General features: G+C 45.7%; 1 protein-coding gene across 1 annotated transcript in view; it reads left to right on the top strand.

The window, feature by feature from the left end:
- The window catches only part of LOC144754223 (E3 ubiquitin-protein ligase TRIM39-like), a 149886-nt gene that overhangs the window by 118535 nt on the left and 6581 nt on the right, over positions 1-24770 (top strand). The window contains exon 5 of the mRNA XM_078641811.1: positions 6522-6571. Coding sequence (XP_078497937.1) covers positions 6522-6571 — 50 coding nt within the window. The remainder of the gene's footprint in view (positions 1-6521; positions 6572-24770) is intronic.

Genomic DNA, 24770 nt, shown 5'->3' with positions numbered 1-24770 from the left:
TGTCTTGCTTGATTCTGTTAAATGCAAATTCTTGCTCGATTGACCACTTGTAGGTCACGTTTTTCCTTAATATCTTCCTAAGCAGTTCCACCTTGTCTGCATATCCCTTTATGAACTTGGAGTAGTACTCGCTAAATCCTAAGAAGGACTTCAGGGTTTCTTTATCCTTTGGTTCTGGTGCCTCTCTTATTGCTTGGACCAGGTCGTTTTTTGGTGTTATTCCCTCTGATGACAGCTTGTGTCCCAGGTACTCAATTCTCTCCTCCATGAATTTACATTTTTCTTTTGACACCGTCATTCCTTTGTTCTTTAGTACGCCTAACACCTTGCTGAGCACACTTAAGTGTTCCTGCTCCGTTTCTGTGTGTATAAGGATATCGTCCTGGAACGCCTTGACTCCTTTAATCTCACCAAACAGAATTTCCATTAGCTTTTGGAACACGCCTGAGGATGATGCCAGGCCAAACGGCCGTCTTATGTATTTGAAAGCACCGAAAGGTGTGATGAATGTTGTGAGATTTTTTGACTCTTCTGACAACATGACCTGGTGGTAGGCGGCTTTTAGGTCGATCAGAGTAAAGTACTTTGATCCAGCTACTGATTGTAAGATTTCCTGAATCATTGGGAGTGGGTGGCAGTTCACCAGAATATTTTTGTTTAAGGGCCTGAGGTCCACACAAAGCCTTATTTCACCTGTCTTCCTTTTCTTCGAGACCACTATTGCGGACACCCATTCGGATGCATCGGTCTCCTCTATCACGTCTTCTTTACACAATTTCCCGAGCACTCCTTTTAATTCTTCTCTTATTGATAATGGAATCGCTCTCACTTTGTGCTTGATCGGTACTGCATTTTCTTTCAGCTTGATTTCTTGCGTAAAGCCTTTGACACATCCTATTGCATTCCTGAAAACTGCTTTGTACTTTTCCATTATTTCTTCAATTCCTTCTTTTTTCTCCGTTAGACATATATTATTTATAAAACCTATCAAAATTCTGCCTTTTATTGCTACATATATTTTTGTGTTTATCACTCTGCCCTTAAATGTCACTGTGTCACAGAAATACCCTAACATTTCGATATTCTGCTCCCCAAAAGCCTTGGGGTTTACATCCGTGTCATGTAGCGTTACATCTTTCCATTTTTCCTCGAATATCTTGTCCGATATGATCGTTATAGGTGACCCTGAATCCGCCGTGAACTTCAACTCAATGTCTCCGATTTTCATATCACCGATGGGCCCCTTTATCTTCCCATCTTCCATCTCCACATAGAGTACGATTTTCTCGCACATTTCCTCATCGAAATCTCCAACAGTATTCACCTTTATATTTTCATTTGACCTCATTTTTGTTTTACACAGTACCGTGTAGTGACCAACCCTTTTACATTTCGCGCATCTCCTTCCCATGGCTGGGCATGTGCGGCAATCTGCAAGGTGGTCTTGCGCTCCACACCTGTAACAACTCATTATTTTTGTCGCCACTTTCTTGTCTCCCCAATTTCTCTCAGAGCTTTTGTGGTCATTTATCTTTTTTCTTGTAGGTAGAACACATTATCATTGCTAGTGCTGCTTGATAACGCTTTCGTGGTAATCAATGATCTTTCAATGGCCTTTGTGATGTCTGTCACTTCCTGCAATGTTGGGTTTCTGCATGTCAACAACCTTTCTTGCACCTTCTTCGAGTGACAACAAAACACCACTTGGTCTCTAATATAGATATCAGTCATCTCGTTGAATTCACAATCTTTCGCTAGCACTCTCAAGCACGCTATATACTGTTCGATTGTCTCTCCTTCTTCCTGCTTTCTCAGCGCAAATTTATGTTTACCAACCATTATATTGCTTTCCTCGTCATACTGTTTCTCGAGCCTTTTGACTGCCTCCTGGTACTCATTGAGAGGTATGAACACCCCAGGTGGACTTTCGTATTCGGGTAGGCTATCGAATACTTCATGACCTGTTTTCCCCAATAATCCGAACAGAAGCGATTTTTTTTCTCTCTGCGTCATATTTCTTACCATCTATAGACACTATATAGTTCTCAAAGGCTCTTAACCAATTCTTCCATTTCATTATGGGTTTCCCAGGTTCCTCAAGGAAGAGTGGTGGGATACAAATATTGTTGCTTTGGGCCATTTTATTATTATTTTCTTTTTTAATATCCTTAAATGACACTTGGTCTTCTTTTATTCCTAAATCTTGCTCCCACTACTTATTTCCTTTTTTTTTTCTCAATGTTATAGAACTTCCTTTCCTTTCTGCATAGTCTGTTTACACAGTTATTATTCCTTTACTTTCCTTTGTTTTCCTTTTTAATGTACAGCCCCGTACTCTTACTATATTTTATTTTATATGGCACTCATATAAATCATTGGCTCGCTCCCTTTCCGATTGTTGTGCTAACGTTTTCATGCGCTGTGCATTCACTTTCACGCACTGTTTATTTTCTCCGGCATTCTCATGTGAAACTGACAGGATTTTCCTTCGTTCGATTACCAAAATGGCCGCACGTCGGTGACGTTGCACCAATCAGCATCCAGATCAAGCCTGACGCTCAGAGCAATCCCATGATGCTTCACGCGCGTCAATTTCGCCGTGCCTCACACTCAGTCTTCCCAGCGGCGCCTTAACAGCGGTTAGTCACTTACTTCTTTCTTCCGCTTATTCGATTCAGCTTTTACTGTTTTACCCCTTGCTCGATTTCAAAGCTGAGGTGCTTGCCGATGTCTTCAACGATGTCCGTGAGCCTCTCCTCAATTAACCCTCGTCGCCATTGTTGTAATTAAGATGAGGACCACAGAGTGGGGATAAGTATTTATTAGGTAGAAAGGCTCACGGGGACACAGCTGGGGCAGGGTTAGTGACAAGGACTAGGTACGGGGACAATGACATGGACGCCGGTGTGACGTCATATAAATACAGTTCCTAACATTCCAGAATGGAATGTGAGTAATAACATAACATGGACGACGCACTGGAAACGGCAGTACGGTCGCCGATAGTGACCAACATTATAAAGTCACAACATCTCCCTCCTTCACATTTCAACCAAAATTCAGTCAATCCTGAACAAAGTCTTCATAACGCTTAGGCATCCTAATTTGCCTTCCACATCTGGTCTGAGTACTTTTTCCACCCAGTCCTGGATCGGTCACAGGGACTCTGTCCATCTCCATCCTGACTTGACTTTTGTCCCCAATGCCACTTTCGTCCATTCCCCCTGTGGCAGTCGCATTACAGCTGTCTTCTGCTTCTCTAGAATAATTGCAATCCGATACCTCATCCCATTCAAGGATACTATCGTTGGCACTTTCTTCCTCTACTCCTCTTCCATTCATTATGATCTTTTCTTGTCCTTTTTTTAGTTTGACCACGTCGTCTTTACTTCGCCAACTCTTTTCTCCTAGTGTGACGTCATAAAAATACAGTTCCTAACATTCCAGAATGGAATGTGAGTAATAACATAACATGGACGACGCACTGGAAACGGCAGTACGGTCGCCGATAGTGACCAACATTATAAAGTCACAACATCGCTCATGACTTTGTACTCTTTCACGCTTTGGTTTGCCCCACTTTGATCAGCGTAGGGTCCAGCACACCAAACTCTCGAACAAACACAGTGGCCGGATGTAAAATAAATCCAAGATGTTGTAGAAGGGACCAGGACTTCTAAAACAACGGAAGGGTTTCCGTGAACGGCACAATAATGCAAAACAGATGTTGGCTGTGCGGGTAACAGACACCAATAGGCAATGGGCGGGGCAAATGCAGGAAAAGCACCCGCGTTTGCCCAATTGCGTGCTGTCCCCTGGATGCCCATGTAAAGCTGCTGATCCTCCCTTGTTTCAGTCTCCTCCGGAGCTTCTTTTATGAGATCCTGGCTCCCCTGGATTCCCATATAAAGCTGCCGACCCTCCCTTGCTTTAGTCTCATCAGGAGCTTCTTTCAGGAGATCCTGGCTCCCCTCGATGCCCATATCAAACTGTTGAACCTCCCTTGCAATTTCTGCAAACGCTTTTAGGGAAAGGAGGTGGCATAGTGTGAAACAAGAAGATCACCGTAGGAATAACCAGCATCTTAATGATGTTCACCCTCTCAGAGATACTGAGAGGTTGATTTTCCCCACCATCTTCTAAGGGGAGTATCTATATCATGGTGTTGCTTGAACATGAAATACCTTTGAAAAACAAGAGACAAGAGGCGTTTGGCAGAACAGGAACAGTTCATTTAATGAATTATAGCAGCTGGGCACAGTTACAGGTACAGGGTCTGAAGACTGTCTCAATTTACAATCGATCTGTAGCATTCTTATGTACAGTTCATTATAGACAATAAAATGTTTCTGGCAGTTCTTGTATGGGGAGTAATGTAAGTTGCTGCCTCTAGAGACATAAATGAATTTTAATGGATAATCCTGGTGGGCCTCGACCTTGCGTGGACACAATGCCGCCATGGGTAAAGTGTCTAGATGTCTGGCATGGGTAGCGCATGATTACTGTGTGTGCTGTGTTCTGATTGGCTATATATTCTTAACTTAAGTGATATCTGGCGTTATGGTGTTTTAGGAGCGCGCGTGCCCTCTCCGGCCATGTGTACTTTGAGGTCAATCTCCCTCGACCATTGTAGTGTGGCTACGCCTATCTGTGGGATTGAGCTAAGGTTTCCTGTCCGTTCATTTGTCTGCCAGCTACGTGCCACCCCACCTGTGACCTGTCAATCAATAACCTTGGTCCTAGGTCTAGGTGCTTGTCTCACTATGTATATGCAAGTCAGGGTTGATGTGGAATTCAAAACGAGTAACTTCGTTAATAAGGATGCAATTTCATTTACATTAATGAATGTATCATTTCTCATATCAGCATCGATTTTTTTCCATGATAGCAATGGCATACCTTAGTTAGGTTTACAGCCGGTATTTCCTTCAAACTCTGAGATACCATAATCCCTAGATACCTAATCCGGTTCCTGGTTTGAAGCCGCACCTTCTCTTTAGCCCATGCCATAATCTCTATCTTCCCCATGTAGATTAAATACCCTGAAAGACTCCTAAAATCTCCGGCATGCATCTCAGAGAGCTCTCAGTTCGATGTATACAGAACTATGTCATCAGCACACAGTGCTATTCTGGTTGGTAACCCTGCAGCTTCAAAGGGAACAATGGTATAATCCTGCCGAATCATCTGGGAAAAGGGCTCAATATGTAGATGAAACAGAATTGGCGACAAAGGACACCCCTGCCTAGTTCCCCTAGATGTCTGAAACTAAACTATAAGTTCACACTTAATCAAAATCTTGGTTGCCAGCACCTTATATAACATTTGCCCAATTCTAGTAACATTGCTGCTGAAACCATAATTCTGCAATAGCTCCCAAAGATAGACCCAAATAACCCTGTCAAATGCTTTAGCAGCATCAATTTTTGATTAAAGGCCTCGACCATATCATTCGCACTGATAAGTCGAATTCATACAGCGGTCTGTTAGGCACAAACCCCTTTTGATCGAAATGGATCAACGTTTGAAGGACATCTGATAAACTCTTTGACAAGATTCCTTTGATCATTTTCTAATCAGAGTTCAACAACAATATTGATCTATGGGAATCCGCTAACCTAGCATCTTCACCCGGCTTAAGGATCATAGCCACAGTTGCCTCATACCAGGAAGGTGGAATTTAACAGCTCTCCAGATAGATCTCATTAAAATAAGATACCCAGAAAGGGATCAAAGAGTTTAACAATATTTATAGCATTCAGATGGGATCCCCTCTGGGCCTGCTGCTTTCCCTTTACTGAGCCTCCTAACCTGTTCCTTTATCCCTCCCTCTGTGATCCTTCCCCTAAGGCCTAAAATCTGCTGTGCCCTAAGATGTGGGAGATTTTTGTCTTGTAACCAATATTTCATTACTTAGGGGTCTGGTTTCAAATCTTTCTTTTATATCCCACTAAAGCTACCCAACATCCTGGTTGTAGAGGAATGGTGACAAGGCTTGCACTGTCAGGGATTGGACGTGTCAGTGTTGTGTTGTGGGCGCTGGCAGGAATATTCGTGGACCTCAGTTAAGAAGGTATTTATTAAGTATATACACAAGACTCCACCAGGAGCAGATGTAACCTGCAAGAAAGCGTCACTCATACTGAGCTAATACCGCTGCTCCTAGAAGACCCACACTGTGGCACTCCATGGCATCACATGAAACACACTGGTCTCACTGAGCTGACCACCGCTCCTAGAAGACTGTGGCACTTCATGGCATCACGTGAAGCACGCTAGTCTCACTGAGCTATCTGCCTTAGAACACCCACATCCTGTCATAAGATATTAAAGGTACTTTTGGATATCGTTAGAGCTTTGACTGTTGTGTATGAACAGTAACTCAAACTGAGCACTAGTCTGCAGGGGCTGCTCTTAATACTGAATATTATTGCAAATACAGATCTTATGTGATGTTTATTCTTTGTTCCTGTAAGATGTCATTGGTCTTTCATGCAAAGGTGATATTTGTGTTATTACAGGTGTAAAAATGTGATGATTCAGTGCCCAGAGGTGGTGAAGAGTTATAAAGGTAATTATCATTGTGATGATTAGCTTTGTATGTTACTGGTAATGAAAATGGTATGGTGTGGAATGGAATGGAATGGTATGGTATGTATGTTATGAAATGTTATGGTGTATGGTACGTTAGGGTGTACCATGGTATAGTATGGAACGTTATGATGGGATGGTGTGGCACCATGGATTGGAATCATGGTATAATATGGTGGCAATGGATGGGATGGCGATAAGGTATAGGATAACACACAAGATGATGGACGGAATGTTGCACATTGGCAAAACATTCACCCCCAGTCACAGATCTGGGTTTAATCCATTGTTCTTTTGCTCACCACGCCACCCCAGTTCAGACATGGCCATATGCAAATCAGTCTTGACCCTGTGCCTCATGGGAACAGTCCAGCCCGAACTGCCAAGCCATGTCTATCCTGGACCGGAATCAAGCATTCTCGGACCGGTTTCTGGCTATCGGCCATCATCGGCCAGGATAGCTTGACTCCAGTTGCGTAGTGAGCACGGGACCCCGGGGCAACATTCCATCCATCATCTAGTGTGTTTTGCGGATAAGGTATAGGATGGCATGGTAAGGTCTGGGATGCAATGGGATGGCAAGATAGAGGTGTAATCATAGGATGGTATGATTTATTTTGCCATATCACAAAGGGAAGCCATCTTTTCTCTACTGAGGCTGACTTACGGTCCAAGTCCAGACTACTGACATCTCTTACAGAGCTCAGCCATTCTGATACCTTTTGGCAGTTTGGGAGAAATCCATCTCTGACAGATTTCCTTTCTTGCTAGAAATATCAGAAAAAATATCAGTGAGGCCTGATCCGAGTTTAACTCGTCCCAGTAAGGGCACAAGTCCATCCAAAACAGGATCAGGCAGGGGTTTACCTTAATTTCGCAGGCAATAATTTCTTGAAACACCTGACATGCATTAACCCCAGAAGAAGGCTAATTACGGGAAATCCACGAAAATGTGTATATCGTCCTCCTCTGTGCCACCGCACTGCTTATATTTTGATGGTTCTGATATGATCCTAGCCAACTTTGCTGGTGACCAATAAGCTCTATGCAAAGTAAACAAATGATTATTTTTAAGTAATGATTGTTTGACCAGAGTATATAACAGATTTAAAGATACTCGCCATAATTGCTCTTTAGCCAGCTCCGGAAGATCCTGTTCGAGGCATATGAGCTGCAGATCTCACACTGAGCATTAGATCGCCACCTGGTGTTGGACTCGGATGCTTGCACCTTGTTGTTGTCTTGGAAGAAGTCTTTGCAGTCACGATATAGGGGACTCCTCTCTTGGACGATAGTGCTCATGGGCATCGACTCAATCCTTATATTGTTTTTTTCCGCCATTTGGTTTGGATGAAACTTTTCCGCTCTAGTTCAAACTGCTAGTTCGATGCGAAAAAAAACTTCAAAAAACTTCCAAATTTACTTCCACAACAAAGCCTTCGACTCAACTTCATCGCTTCCATTCCGATCGTCGACGTCGCCGTTGGGGCCTATCCACGCCGTGAGGCCTACAGCCCATGGAAAGGACGCCATTCAAAAAATGCCCCCAGTGTGGAGCAAAGTTCCCACTCAGTGACCATCACAAGGTTTGTAACCTGTGCCTATCACCGGAACACGACGAGTCCAGCTTGCACTTCATTTCGATCCAAGAAGACCATCCTAGATCGAAGGGCCCATCGACACATCATGCAGAGATCAGTCCTGGAACCGGTAGACATCTTCGATGAAGGCCCTGATGTTCCCAAAGAAGATTCCGAAGATCTGGAAATCGTTCCTAGGGCAGATGACTCAGATGACTCCATTACTCCGGGTCAACGTTTGAGTACTACTGCCCCTACCCCAACCCCTCCACCAAAGAAGGCAATGGTCAACACTCCGCCTGCTGGGCCCAGTCGAGACCGAAAACAACCTCCAGCTCTGCTCCGAAGAAAACCCAAACGCCTTCCCGTAGCTCGGGACCGAGCAAACCGCACGTTCCAGTCCCTCCTGCGCCTTCGGCACCGAAACCGAAAGAAGTCTCGGCTCAGAAACAGATTCCGACGCCGTTAACTTCGAAATACAAACTGGGCTCGAAACCTTCTAAGCCCGTAGACAAAATGGCTTCCGTACCGAAAAAAAACAGCTTTGGCACAGAAACCGAAACCCTCAGAGCCAAAAGCTACGCCAAAGGACTCTATTACAACTCCTAAGGCTAAAGACAAGAATCGGCACCAATAGCGGAGCATGAGGAAGAGGAACTCTTTCAGCCAGATCCTATTGATCCAAAGCATTAAGAGATCTACATTGATCCAAAAACAGGACATGTTACCACAGAACCACAGAGAAAGAGGAAATTGGACACAGCACCCGTTCCTCCAGTGCCTGTTAAAAAGAAGGTCTCTGCAACATCTCCTATACATCCTTCTTCTCCTTTAATTCCTCCTAACCCTCTTCCTCTACCTAAGCCTAAGCCTATTACTCCTCCACCTCACACGCCTCCGCCTCATGTTTCTCCACATACACCCCCACCTAATGAGGATGATAAGGACATGGGACATGGGGGGGTGGGGGCCCAGGTGACCCAGAGGGCCCTTTTACATATCCAAGTGACCCACTTGATTGGGAGTACCCAATACCCACACATATCCCTCAAAACCATCTCCTCCTGAGGACAACATTGATTTTGGACAGTTAATTAATAGAGCTGCCATCTATCATGGTGTTACAATGCACTCAGATGAAGCAGAAGAGGACTTTTTATTAGACACTTTTGAGCACTCCCAAAAGTCAGTACAAATATTACCTATGATCAAAGGAGTCATTAGGCATGCCCCTGATGTATTTAAAGATCCTGTACGACCTAGGATCCTATACCTAAGAATAGAGAAAAAATATAGGCTTGCACCTTCAGACCCTGCCTATATAAAAGGTCAAATGCCACTTGATTCTTTAGTAGCTTCCAATGCAAGAAAGTGGGCTAACTCCCAGACATCAGGAGAAGCTCCACCTCCAGATAAAGAATCAAAAATGATAGATGCTTCAGGCAAAAGAATAGCTGCTCATGCATCCAACACCTGGTGCATAGCTAATACCCAAGCACTGCTTACAAGATATGACAGGGCACATTATGACCAGTTAGAAACACTTATTCAGCATTTGCCTGAGCAATACAAGACACAAGCAAATGACCTAATCCAAGAAGGTAAACTAATTACAAATGCATCAATAAAATGTGCACTTGATGTAGCAAATACAGCTTCTAGAGCTAGAAATACTAGTGTGCTCCTTAGACATCACGCCTGGCTACACATCTTAGGTTTCAAGCAGGAAGTCTAAACTACTATTCTAATCAGCCGTTTACCCAACAACAACTTTTTGGCCCTGCTGTGGACACTGCGCTAGAAAAAATGAAAAAGGACACAAGCATGTGGCTCCTTTCTTCGTTCCTTCTACAGAGGAGCCTCCAAACAAATTGGAGCAGACAATTCCTCTTCCTTAAAATCCAACACACAAACATACCCCCGTAGAGGATATTTCAGAGGAGGATATAGGGGAAACAACAACAAAGAAAGAGGTCGGGGTAATAACAACAACCGTACCTCTTCCAACACTAAACAGTGACTTCCTTCCGCTCCCCCCGCAACATCCAACTCCAGTCGGGGGGAGATTAACCCCTTCGATGTGGCGGCAATTCCGCCGCAGCGCTAGGTGGTAAGGGGGGCCGCGCGGTGCTCCCATGCTCGTGACGGAACCGCTCCGTCACGAGCCTCGGGCGTGCTGTGCTTGTGACGGAGCGGTTCTGTCACGGCCCCGCCCGCTCAATGGAATGTCCAGCGCAGGCGCGAAATCAGCGCCGCGCAGGCGCGCCGAGCGCGGCGTGACGGAACTGGTCCGTCACCAGCCCAGCGCGACCGAGGCTGGTGACGGAGCGGTTCCGTCACCAGCATGGGAGGGGTTAACACAGTTCCTACCTGTCTGGAATTCCATCACAACAGACAAGTGGGTTAGACAAATTATCCAACATGGTTACTTCCGAGAACTCACAGCTACCCCTCCACACATACCACCCAAGCAGCGTCCTATGTCCACAGAACATCTTACGCTACTAAAACAAGAAGTTCTCTCATTGCTTCAAAAGGATGCAACAGAGATGGGTCCCTTAGAGCATCAAGGAACAGGGGTTTACTCGCTGTACTTCCTAATACCCAAAAAGGACGGGACACTAAGACCAATTCTCGATTTCAGGCCCTTCAACCTATACACACAGTCAGATCATTTTCACATGGTCACTGCAACAAGTGCCACCACTGTTAAAACAAGGCGACTTCCTTGCCACACTAGATCTCAAGGACGCATACTTCCACATTCCTATACTTCCTTCTCACAGGAAGTATCTAAGGTTTGTACTAAACGGACAGCACTACCAGTTTAAAGTCCTCCAATTCGGAGTGACAACTACACCAAGAGTGTTTACAAAATGCCTCGCAGTAGTAGCAACACATCTCAGAAGACAACACATTCATGTCTTCCCATATCTCGACGACTGGCTAATAAAAGTCAGGTCACTCAATCAGTGTGTTCATCACACTCATCAAACCATTCAAACATTACATGACTTAGGGTTCACAATAAATTACACCAAGTCGCATCTCCAGCCCTCCCATATACACCAGTATCTGGGAGCCATAATAAACACCTCTACAGCTCTAGCATATCCCAGTCCAGCCAGGATAGTAAGCATTCAATAAAAAACAACGGATAACTGTGGGTCTACCAACAAAATCAAGACTATGTGTGTGTAGGGCTGGCTATGTGCCTGCTACCAAAGTTGAATAGAAGACAAACTATTGGACAATTAACCATTGTGAAAAAATGTCCATCAGTTACTCGTTCTGTGCCACCCAGTACATCATTTGGTCTACTTCACAGTTGGTAGTCCATTGTTTATCTCCGTGAATATGGAAGGGAGATAATTAATGAAGGATGGATGTCTGGTAGATGTTATTCACTTGTAACTGAGAGCAGTGCATTGGTGAAAAAAGTGAGTGTGTTAAACATAAGATTGGATGATGCATGCAATATAACTTTATTCTGGAGTCATGCACCTCCAACGCTAAAAACAATAGAGTGCAAAAAAGTTAGATGGTTCAAACAAATAACTTCTGACTGGGTAATCTGGTCGACATGTTTCTGCGGACTATTAAAGGTCAAGCACTGTACCTGCCGCTTCCTCAGGACCCATAAACTTGATTGCTACTGCTTATGTGAACAAAATAATAAGTAAATACAAAAGGACATACGTGAACAGAAATGCTAAATGTCACCTGTTCACTTCCACTTTCCCTCCTTAATTTGTAAGGGGAAAATGCCTCGCCTCACCTGGCAAACAGCTCAGGAAATTGAAGCACCGCTCTCTCCGTCGGTACTCCTAACAGCCTGCCCGGCAGTTACAAGTGAATAACATCTACCAGACATCCATCCTTCATTAATTATCTCCCTTCCATATTCACAGAGATAAACAATGGACTACCTACTGTGAAGTAGACCAAATGGTGTACTGGGTGGCACAGAACGAGTAACTGATGGACATTTTTTCACAATGGTTAATTGTCCAATAGTTTGTCTTCTATTCAACTTTGGTAGCAGACACATAGCCAGCCCTACACACACATAGTCTTGATTTTGTTGGTAGACCCACAGTTATCCGTTGTTTTTCATAGTCTTCCCAGGGGGGTTATAACTGTGCTCAGGTCTTTAAACTGTCCCTCGAACCCTTAACTAATTGTATGTATGTTGTAGTAAGCATTCAAGCCATAGTTGCAAAATTTCAAAACAACCACTTTCTTCCAGCAAAAGTGTTCATGCAACTCATTGGCATGATGGCATCTTGCATCTTCATTGTACCATATGCAAGACTTCAAAGTAGAATGTCTAGCACTACAGTGGAATCAGGCTCAAGGACATCTTACAGATCTGGTGTTGGTGAACAGCCGCACACATTGCTCTCTGCAGTGGTGGAACACCAAAAACCTGTCCAAGGGGCAGCTGTTTCTAGAACCTGTTCCACAGATAGTACTTACAACAGACGCATCACTCACAGGTTGGGGAGCTCATCTCCTCCAACATACCACTCAAGGTAAATGGACCACTCAACAAAAAGTGCTCCCCATAAATCATCTAGAGCTACAAGCAATATTCCTAGCTCTAAAATCATTTCAAGTACATGTACAAAACAAAGGTGTCTTAATCCGGACGGACAATATGACAGCCATGTACTATATACAAAACAAGCATTTGCAATGCAATAGGTCTCGCATTAGGAAAGTTTGAAGTATTGGTATTGTAAATGACAATTTTTTTATTTATGTGTTGGTTTTGAAAATAGCGAAATTAATAGCTTTGTCATTTACAATGCCAATAGTTTTAACTTTCGCAAACGTGGCACCTATAGCATTTGTAATGCAATATGTGTTGTATTTACATGACTTGGATGTATTAATATTACAAATAACAATGGCTTTTATGTTTTTTAATAATTAATACTTAAATAAAAGTTATTGTAATTTATAATGGCAATAGCTTAAACTTTTGTAAATAACGTTTGGGAAGATTATGTTCAGTGTATTTTATTGTGATGAAAATCCAAGAACAGAAGTGAAATATTAACATCTTTTTGTGACATTTGTAATAAAGCTTGAAACATTGAGAGAACATATTAGAACCAGTTGTTGTTGAATGGTTGCACAGAATGATGCTGTGGCGTTCAGTGGTGCTGAGTGATGCTGTGGCGTTCAGTGGTGCTGAGTGATGCTGTGGCCTTCAGTGGTGCTGAGTGATGCTGTGGCCTTCAGTGGTGCTGAGTGATGCTGTGGCATTCAGTGGTGCTGAGCGATGCCGTGGCATTCAGTGGTGCTGAGCGATGCCATGGCATTCAGTGGTGCTGAGCGATGCTGTGGCATTCAGTGGTGCTGAGTGATGCTGTGGCCTTCAGTGGTGCTGAGCGATGCTGTGGCATTCAGTGGTGCTGAGCGATGCTGTGGCATTCAGTGGTGCTGTGGCGTTGAGGGATGCTGTTGCGCTGAGTGGTGCTGTTGCGCTGAGTGGTGCTGTTGCGCTGAGTATTGCTGTGGCGCTGAGTGGCGCTGCGGCGCTGAGAGGCGCTGAGTGGTGCTGTGGCGCTGAGTGGTGCTGTGGCGCTGAGTGGTGCTGTGGCGCTGAGTGGTGCTGTGGCGCTGAGTGGTGCTGTGGCGCTGAGTGGTGCTGAGTGATGCTGTGGCGCTGAGTAATGCTGTGGCGCGGAGGGGTTGTGTTGGAGGGATGATTTGGAGGGTGGAGTTTGAGTTGGAGGGTAGAGTTTGAGTTGGAGGGTGGAGTTTGAGTTGGAGGGTGGAGTTGGAGGGTAGTTATGATTTGAGTTGGAGGGGTGGAGTTGGAGGGGTGGAGTTGGAGGGGTGGAGTTGGAGGGGTGGAGTTGGAGGGGTGGAGTTGGACCGTGCAGGGTGGAGTTGGACCGTGCAGGGTGGAGTTGGAGGGTGCAGGGTGGAGTTGGAGGGTGGAGTTGGAGGGTGGAGTTGGAGGGTGGAGTGTGGATTTGGAGGCTGGAGTTGTAGTTGGAGGGTGAATTTGTAGGGTGTATTTGGATGTTGGAGTTGGAGGGTGGAGTTGGATGGTGTTTTTGGAGGGTGGATTTGTAGTTGGAGGAAGGAGTTGGAGTGTGGCATTGGCAGTAGTCGAGACCTAAACATATATACATAACTCTATTTTGTGCATAGGCTTGGATTGCCCTGATGGTGGTGGGGGAACGAGGCACTCACCGTGCCCATTTTCTGACATCATAAGTCACTGACAACATGAGCAGAACTCGTATGTACTTGCACTTGATGCTGCCACAAACATAAATTATTTAAGAAAATGAAACAAACAAAGAAATGGTGACAAGTTCTTTGTTCCCTCTGTGTTTTTAATGCGTGACCCCTAATTTGGGTGGAAAGGTTGGTGGCTGGGGTTTCCTCCTTTTGAAGCTTTTATTCAGTTTGGGGCTGGGTTCATATAGGTTTGTGAGGATTTTCTTTCAAAATATGTGCTTTCCGCTACATTACTAAGAGTCTCCTACTCTCCTTAAATTGAAGCGAGCAAGTCCAAAGCGATCCTTTCATAATAGTATACTAGTTTATATAAACACAACACGTGTAAGCCAGGGCGGAAAGCCTCGAATAGATGACAATAATGTCAAAGCCTGGAATTTATCACGATAAGCTGACGATGGTCTCAGAAGAGAACCCCGCCCAACGCAGTCTTACTATGCAGACCCCCCAGGATATAGCGGCATGAATTAGCAAATTTAGCGGCACAAATATGGAACTTTAGCGGCAATTTTGCGGCATTTTATGTGGGCATTTTTCCTACAACAAACACAAATATCTTACATTTTTTTTGTTATTTAACAACATGATGCACACGCACACACCCCCACACACATCTTCTACCATCTCTCTCCTTTCTACCCGCTCTCGTGCCCTCTTCTCTCTTCCCCTTCTGTTTCCTCACTCACTCATCTTCGACCGCTCTCCTCCTCTCTTTCTCCCTGTCCTCTCTCTCCATTCTCTCTCCCACATTTCTGTCTGTCTCCCTCTTTCGCTTTTCTCTATCTCTTTCTTATCACCCCCTTTCTCCCCTCCCTCCACACTCTCCTCCTCTCTCGCCCGCCTCTCTTTCCTTCATGTCCCCTTCCTATCACCCACACCTTCTCTTTGCTTCTTCGCTCTCCCCATTTTCCAACTCCTCTCTCCTCCTTATCCTCTTTCCTTCCCCTGCCTTACCTTCACCTCGGTTGTGCTTATCTCCTGCTTCTCTCTCGCTGCTCTCCCACCTCTCTTTCCCAATTATCTCTCTCGCTTTCTCTCCCACTCCTTTTTTCTCTCTCTCCTTACCCTGTCCCTCACTGACCTCTCTCCTTCTCACTCTCACTGATCTTTCTCACTGCCCTTTCTTTCCCTCTCTCCCTCATTCACCTCTATCCCTCCCTCTCTTTCTCACATCACTCTCTCGCTCTCTGATTCTCTTTCCTCTCTTCCCTTCTTTCTCCTCACCCCGTCCTCCATATGTCGCACCCCATCTCCTTCTGTTTCTTTTTCCTTTCTCTCTCTCCCTCTCTCCCATTCCGTTTCCTCTTTCTCTCCCTCCACTCTCCTTTTCCTCACTACCCCTAGCTCTGTATCTCTTACCCCCTCTCTCTCTTTCTCCTCAATTCCCCTTGTTCCCCTCACCCATCCTCTCCCTCCTCTCATTCTCACCCCCTCTCCCGCTCTCTCTGTTTCCCTTTCCTCTCTCCCTCCACTCTTTCCCCTCACTTCGCCCTCTCCCATTTTGTAGCTCATACCCTCTCTCTTTATCCTCACTTCCTTCTCTTCCCCTCTCCCCTCCCCACCCGCTCTGTAACTCACCCCCTCTTCTTGTTTCTCTTTCCTGTGTCTCTCCCTCAATTCTCTCTCCTCACCTCTCCCTGTTTTGTATCTCGTAACCACCCCCCCTTTCCATATGACAACTACTGCCTATCTCTCCCCCGGGTGCTACAAACTGCTTGCCAATGCTTAATGTTTCCAGCCTCATTTGCCACCCCTTACCAATGAGCTCCCAATATCACTCCTCCGATTGCCTCGCTTCTGAAATGGAAAAAAAAAACAAAAGCAGCTGTTCTGCCGTTCGAAGCCATCCTGGGTTTATTTAGGCGCTTCCATTACAACCTGGACGTGGACGCGCTGCTCGGAGCCGGAAGCTCGCCTGTTGGGCCAACAAAGGCTTTGTCTGCTCCCAGCAGGCGAGACGAGCAGCCGCGTTCATTATCACCCGCAGCATTATTAAGAATCCTCCATCAGGCCCCCTAATATCCGGCTGCAGAAGAGGGTGCAGTTAAAACCCTTGCTCACAGTTAAATCACTACCGTACCTCATGCCTGCCTGAGAGCCTGCCGTGGTGCACCACGCGATCATGTGATGCATCTTTGCGACCTAGTCAGACCCCCCTCGACCTCCTCGCTCCTTCTCGCTGCGAAATCTAAGGCGGAAACGGCGGAAACGGCAAATTTCGCGGGCTTTTGCCCAAATATCGCGGCACTTCCACAGATCGCCCGATTTCGCGATTTTTTTGCAAATCGCGAAATCGCGATAAGCTGGAGGGTCTGACTATGGCATACACTGTGCACACCTTTAACACACACTCATGCACCAAGGGGTATTCGTCAGCTATTGACAATAAATAGTCATGTTCGTTTATTCATCGGTTCTCTTAGCCCTGTGACTTCCAGCGCCCGCTGTCCAAGGGAGAAGCGCCGTTTTAAAAATCAGAGGCACTCGGTTTTATCGACCTCAGAAGCATGAAGGCTTGGGTCTTCAAACAGAATTCTGCAGCAGGTACACTATTCTCCTGAGCTGCCTACACAGTTCTGAATGCATGGTTCTATTAGTTCCAACTAGCAAATTTTCCAAGGAAACGAGCATCCTTTTCGAAATGTATCAGAGATATAAACTGCGTAACAGGAAACGTAGGTCTGACTGAGCGTACCTATTGTAGCATGGCGCCTTGTCAGCTAGGAGTGTTTTAAGGCGTAATGCAATTTGAATCAGCTTGAACAAGAGTTTAAAAATACTGTCAAATAGGAAGCACTGTATAAATGCAATTTAATATATCAGAGCAAACGGGCTCCAATATTGTGCATATATTTCTGTGTCGAGTGTGTTTTCGTTTCTAAATTACAGAAACACATGGATTCAACTCTTACTCCCTCACTTGAGAACTCCGTGTGATCCTGAGCAAATGACTTCTGTTTTTTTATCCAAATGTGCAATCATTGGGGCGTCTAGATGAGGGTTAGCTAGCTCTATGCGCTGCAAAGGGACATGCCGTTTTTATGAAGCATTTCAAACAGAGTAGTTTGTAAATGTTGGCAGCTTTACATAAAGCTCCGTTAGAACTTGTGTTTGGTTTGCTGTGGTTGAATTGACCGCAACCCCAATGGAAGGGGTTCAAAGTTTAAATGTCGGGTTTACTAGCATGTTAGTTAGCCCTGAGATTCGTTGTTTGTGTGCATGGACTGTCTTGGACGTTTCGTGACCAAATCAAGCCCCCTGTACGTTCACCCTGCATTGGGAGGAAACCTGTATCTCAAATTTTTTTAAAAGACATGTTTATGAGCGTAGGGTCACCTCCTGATTTAGCGATTCTGGTTTACTGCAGATTTCTGCTTTTCCAGCGGAGAAATGCAGCGTGCTCAACCCTGTGGGTCTGTCGTGTTCAGACGTGAAATGTTTACCCTGCCTCTGATTTACACCTTCCAGGTGCTTCGAGCCTGCCATACCTGGCCCAGACTCCAAAAACACGAACCATCTCTACAGCCTCCGTTAGATAACAAGCAGAGTGTAACGATTTTTGCACATTTGCAACAATATTTATTAATGCGTTTTTATAAAGCGCGGACTTTACCTGAAGTTGTCAGAGCGCTTTACAATCGTACCAGATACATTACATAAGGACTCAGTTTATTTGTACATTATGTAATGGTGCATTTTTATTGTAAAGCACACTAACACGTTTGGATGAGGTCTGCACTACATTCAAATACATAAATGAACAAGAGGACATTACAAGCGAACACATTTCAAAAGCAAACGTTACATTACATGAGCCAAAAGTGACAATCGTGAGCAAACAAAATACAAGAGGAGCAAACGGTGCATTACAGCAGGAAAAAGACTACGCACGCACATGTACACGCACTACAGCACCCCAGTACCTCTAACTTCCCCTCCCAAGGTTCCGAAGGAGCCAGTCATCCCACTACGCTCTTGGCCTGGGTGGGATAATGCCTCCTCTCTCCCAGCCAGTACTCGGTGTCGGGGACGGGGGAGTGAGGGAAAGGAGCCGCTCTCAGTGAGGTGGGGGAAGAGAAGTCTCCATGCCGGGCAGTGGTCACAGCGCCGCCCGGGCTTCGCCGTCCAACTACCGTCCTACGAGAACAGGGCTAAGGGGCTAAGGATAGGTCTTGAACAAGGTCACGTGACAGAAAGGACGCCCAATGGGAGAGCGAGTACGTTCTATGACGTAAGGCGGACTTCCAGGAAATCCTTGTGCTAGAGAGACGTTGAATGTGGCGTAGTGCGTCAGCTCTACATCCTGTAATTCTGGGCAAGTCGTTTAATCACCCGGTGCCTACCAAAAATTAATGTGTCCGTGTGTAATGCCGCCACCACCGCGGGACGAGAGCAGCCTGAGACACCCAGTGAGTGGGGTAGAGGGGGGCTGTGTGTGTGCGCGTGAGCCTGTGAGTGGTGGTGGGGGGAGGTGCGTGGCTGTGTGTGCGCGTGAGCAGGGGGGATGTGCGTGTGCGTGTGTGCTTTGTGTGTGTGTGTGTGTGTTCTCGGCTTCCTGGCAATCTGAGGCATGTGCACGGCGCCGGCGTGGGCATGCGGGCCCACGAGGTGCAATTGGCGCTCGTGTCCGAACCCTGTCTCAGATTCCCAGGTGACTCATAACAATAGTTGTTGAGCTAGATGCATGCTACGCATGCGCACTCTAGCTCGACCTAAACAGGGGGGGGACCCACTCTTTGCAACTGTCCCAGCTTGCACAGAACATTTGGAGATGGGCAATCCCTCAGAAAATGTATCTACTAGCCTTAAACCTTCCAGGCGTTCACAATCAGATTGCAGATCTGTTAAGTCGACAGACACAACAGATTCATGAATGGAAACTACATCCACAAGTTCTTCTACCATTCTTTCTCAAGTGGGGTCAACCAGACATAGATCTGTTTGCCACATACAACAACGCAAAATGCCCAACCTTCGCCGCAAGGTTGCCACACCCGTTGTCCAAGGGCAATGCAATATGGATGAACTGGTCAGGGAGATTTGCGTACGCTTTTCCGCCACTCCCACTAATTCCACTAGTAGTACGCAAGCTCCGACAACAGTCTCTCAAACTAATTCTAGGAGCTCCCACGTGGGCTCGCCAGCCATGGTTCACAACTCTACTATAACTCTCACTAGTTCCACATCAAAGACTGTGCCTGTCCCCAGCCCTGCTAACGCAGAACCATGGAGAGATCAGGCATCCAGATCCTAATCAGATGAATCTAGCGATCTGGCTCCTGAAGTCTTTTGGTTACCTTAACCTACCACCAGACTGTATGAACATTATTAAAGAAGCCAGAAGACCTACTACTAGAGCTTGCTATGCTGCAAAATGGAAAAGATTTGCCATTTGCTGCAACAATAATCAAATTGATCCACTGGATGCTTCCATCCAAAATATCATTTGCTACCTACTGTATTTTCAAAGATGTAATCTAGCATATTTATCTATACGTTTACATCTAGCAGCACTCGCTGCCTATTTACAAAACAGACAACACCTGTCATTATTTACAATACCTGCAATTAAAGCCTTTATGGAAGGCTTAAAAGGGATAATTCCTCCAAGGTTACCACCCTCTCCAGTATGGAACCAAAATATTGTTCTTATTAGACTCCTGGGTCCCCCATCTGTGCCTTTACACAAATGTGAACTACAATTCCTCACATAGAAAACAGCTTTTCTAATTACCATAACTTCTCTTAGAAGAGTAAGTGACATTCAAGCGTTCACTATACAAGAACCATTCTTACAGCTACATCGTAACAAAGTGGTCCTTAGAACAAATCCAAGATTCCTTCCTAAAGTCATCACTCCTTTTCATCTTAATCAATCAGTAGAGTTACCAGTCTTTTTTCAAAACCCAGACTCTGTAGCAGAGAGAGCTCTACACACTCTAGATGTTAAAAGAGCACTTCTTTATTACATTGGCAGGACAAAATCCTTTCGTAAAACAAAACAATTGTTTGTAGCTTTTTCTCCACCGCATAAAGGAAATCCCATTTCAAAAGCTGGGATTGCAAGGTTGATCGTTAAATGCATCCAAATATGCTATCAAAAGGCAAAGCGTACATTAACAGTCCCTCCTAGAGCACATTCCACACGCAAACTAGGAGTCTCTATGGCTTTCTTAGGGAACATTCCCTTAGAAGACATCTGTAAACATTCTAGTTGCTCTCTTCCTCTGTACCATCTAATACAGTGTACTGACTAGTACAGTATGCTTTGGATTAACTCTGTACTCTCTGATGCAGTGTACTGACTAGCACAGTATTTCTTTGAATAGCTCCATCACTCTGCACCATCTACTACAGTTTACTAGCTAGTTCAGTGCCCTGTCTGCTGCAGTGTTCGGTGTAGTATAGTGTTGCACTGTGCGGTGTAATGTAGTATTCTGTGTGGTGCAGTGTAGTGTGCTTCATGTGCGGTAGTGTGCTGTAGTGTGTCAAGCTGTGTGGTGCAATGTAGTGTGTAGTAGAATGTCCTCTCAATGTAGAACTGTTTGGTGTAGCGTATGCTCTGAATCCGTGGTACTCATAGTACGGCCAGTGGGCCGCCAGCGGCCCCGCAGTCCTTCCTTGGCAGGCCGCGGACCTTGCAGGTAATGTACACATGGCCCCCCAGAGTGAGAGAAAGAGAGAAAGTGGAGAGAGCGAGAGAGAGTGGAGAGGTAGAGAGAGAGCAAGAAAGTGGAGAGAGAGAGAAAGTGGGGAGAGAGAGAGAGAGAGAGTGGAGAGAGACAGACATTGGAGAGAGAGTGGAGAGAGTGGAAAGAGAGTAGGGAGAGACTGACTGAGAGACTGACTGAGAGACTGACTGAGAGACTGACTGAGAGACTGACTGAGAGACTGACAGAGAAACTGACAGAGAGACTGACAGAGAAACTGACAGAGAGACTGACTGAGAGACTGACAGAGAGAGACTGACTGACAGAGAGAGACTGACTGACAGAGAGAGACTGACTGACAGAGAGAGACTGACTGACAGAGAGAGACTGACTGACAGAGAGAGACTGACTGACAGAGAGAGACTGACTGACAGAGAGAGACTGACTGACAGAGAGAGACTGACTGACAGAGAGAGACTGGCTGACAGAGAGACTGACAGAGAGAGACTGACAGAGAGAGACTGACAGAGAGAGACTGACAGAGAGAGACTGACAGAGAGAGACCGACTGACGGAGAGAGAGACTGACAGACTGACAGACTGACTGAGAGGGAGAGGCTGACAGACTGACTGAGAGGGAGAGGCTGACAGACTGACTGAGAGGGAGAGGCTGACAGACTGACTGAGAGGGAGAGGCTGACTGAGAGAGAGAGACTGACTGACTGAGAGAGAGAATGACTGACTGACTGAGGGACTGACTGACTGAATGGCTGACAGGTGAGGAGCTCCGGCCGGGAGCTCCTGGCTAGGTATTGACTTTCTGGCTCAAATCCCCTGATATCTACCTCCTTCTTGGATCCTTTTACTCACCTGGGGTCACGTTTGACTGCGGTCCTCGTCTCTCTAATCTTCCGCATTTGGGCTCGAGTTGTTCGGAGGAAAACGTGAGCAATCTTCTGACCACAGAACCTAAGCAATCATGGCCGATGCCCGGTGGAGCTGCCTAGACCGCTTGCTTTCCTTTTTTCTGAGTTGCTCGCCCTCCTGACTCCGCAGCTGCCTTCCTCTTCAGGGACTGATGCCTGGGCGCCGCACTGACTTCTATGACCCTTGAGAGATCAGTGACCTTTAACCCTTCCTCCCACTGGAACCGACTGCTGCCTTCCCCGTTCAGGTCTGCTTTTGTGGTAGGTTGTAAATGTTGGCTTTTTTTATCTGATTTTTGTTCTACCCGCAATCCCGTCATCTTGTTTACGTAACTTTTGGGGTCCTTGTCCTGGTTCCTCCAGCATGCGGTTTCGACTTCCCCCTGATTGATCCTTGCCACTGGTCAGCACCATCTGCCACCGGAATGACTGTTGCCCTTTGTGGACCTCCTCAGAGTCAACTAATCCCTTCTCTTCTTGTTTGGCCACTGAGAGACACCTTTTCGCTCCCTCTTTCACACCTCTTCCATTTCTTATTTTCTACCCAACACAATCAAGCAGTCCGGTACTGGTTGTTGTTGATCCCCGGAACCTCTCCGGTTTTGTTAGACTTGCTTACTCTTTTTTTGATATCCATTGAAATACTCTTTCTCCATGACTGGTCTTCCTGATTTGATATGTATTCCAACCCTTTTGCTTTTCACCCTCTACCATCTATGCTCCTTAGGACTTATTTTTCTGTGTTATCTTATGCTGTAGCAATGGATGTATTAATGTAATCACTGTCTTTCTCTATGGAGTAGTTTCTGTCCTGTAACTCCAGTTCTGTAGTAGGGGTATCTCTGTTATAGTCATAATCTAGTGAATAGTACCGCTCATGTGCCTGGACCCCGGCAATCAAAAATAATCTCTTAAGCTGTCAGAAAACTGCAGAACTGCAAAGACACTTAAGAGATAATTTAAAGACAAATAATGCAGCCTATATCCACATGCTACACTGTCCAGTACTTCAACTAGAAATTCCACCCAAAAAAAAATCACACACACAACAGCAGTCTGCCCAGTTTCTTCCATAGAGAAACTTGCCTCTACCAGTAAAAGCCTCTGGAATGATAGAGAGGAAGGTATGGACAGACAAGCCCCATAGGCTGCCATTATGTGGCTTTAATAGGATACTGTGCCTTTAAGAGAACCTTCCAGAACCTTCTCCCAGTATCCCAGAATGCATAGCAGGTCCCACTTAGTTTCAGTTCTTTTTGAAGGCGTAAAACGCCAGACCTGTAGCATTTCTTAAATGAAGATCTCTCTCCACCGGGGAGGAGGGTGGGCGCTTATGACTATAACAGAGATACCCCTACTACAGAACTGGAGTTACAGGACAGAAACTACTCCTTCTGTAGTAGGGGATCTCTGTGTATAGTCATAATCTAGTGAATAGAATGGCAAGCCCATCCCCACACCAAAGCGGAGGTGGAGAAAAGAGAAATAACACCACTATTGTGCGAACAGATTTCGCAGCGAAGCCTGCTCAACCTGAGCATCTGCCCTGGCATCAGTGTCCAGGCAGTAATGCTTAGCAAATGTGTGAACCGACTTCCAAGTGGCCGCCTTGCAGATTTCTGCAATCGGAACATTACGGAGCAAGGCTGTCGTGGCAGCTTTGCCCCTGGTGGAATGAGCCTTAGGCTTACCTACTAAGGTCTTATTAGCTTTTTGGTAACATAGCTGTATGCAGGACACAATCCACCTAGAGATAAATTGCTGACATCCAGGGAATGCAGAGACCTTTATGCTGGAGATGAAGGATTTTGAAAAAACGTAGGCAAAGTTATGGTCTGGTTGACATGAAAATCAGAAATAACCTTGGGAAGAAATTTAGGGTGAGTACGCATAACAACCTTAGCAGCATGAAATACAGTATAAGGTTTTGGCAACACAATGCCTGAATTTCACTCACCCTGCGGGCCGATGTAATGGCCACGAGGAACGCCGCCTTCCAGGACAGGTGCTGCAACGAAGCCTTATGAATAGGTTCAAAGGGCTCCTTCATCAATCTGGACAGCACCACGTTCCATTCCCATGAAGGCGAAGGAAGCCTGACGGGAGGGAATACTTTCTTCAAGCCTTCCAGAAAATCTTTGATCACAGGGGCATTTCCTGTAGGCAGTCAATGCAGGGAGATGAACCTTAATGGAATGGACATTAAGGCCAGACTGCGCCAAATGTAGAAGGTAAGGAAGGATGACATCTTCCTTGCACGTCGTCGGGTCAAAGTTCTTGGACTTGCACCAGATACAGAACCTCTTCCACTTGTAAGCATAGGAAGTCCGAGTGGAAGGTCGCTTAGACTCCTTATTTATTTTTTATTTTGAAAGTTTTATATATCGCGAACAAGATCTTTGCAGATATCAGAGCGCTTTACAAGGGCATGGGGATAAAAAATACAAAGTATTCAGAATATCCATGCAATCTTCAGGCAGATTCAAATGGCCATATTGCACTATCTCAGGAGCCATGCCGCCAAACTCAAAGACGAGAGGTTGGGGTGTAACATCTGTCCCCCGAACTTCGTGAGAAGGTCCGGCCTGCACGGCAGCCGTATGTGCGGAAGGAGAGATCGGTGAAGCAGGTCCATGAACCACCACTGCCTGGGCCATTCCGGAGCAATAAGTATCATCCGCGCCCTGGACCGGGCCAGCTTGATGAGTACTGCTGGAATCAGGGGAATGGGTGGAAAAGCGTACAGAAAGCTGTTCGACC

The sequence above is a fragment of the Lissotriton helveticus genome, chromosome 5_1, assembly GCF_964261635.1.
Source record: "Lissotriton helveticus chromosome 5_1, aLisHel1.1, whole genome shotgun sequence".
NCBI classification, from domain to species: domain Eukaryota; kingdom Metazoa; phylum Chordata; class Amphibia; order Caudata; family Salamandridae; genus Lissotriton; species Lissotriton helveticus.
This window is presented reverse-complemented; position numbering and strand designations above follow the sequence as displayed.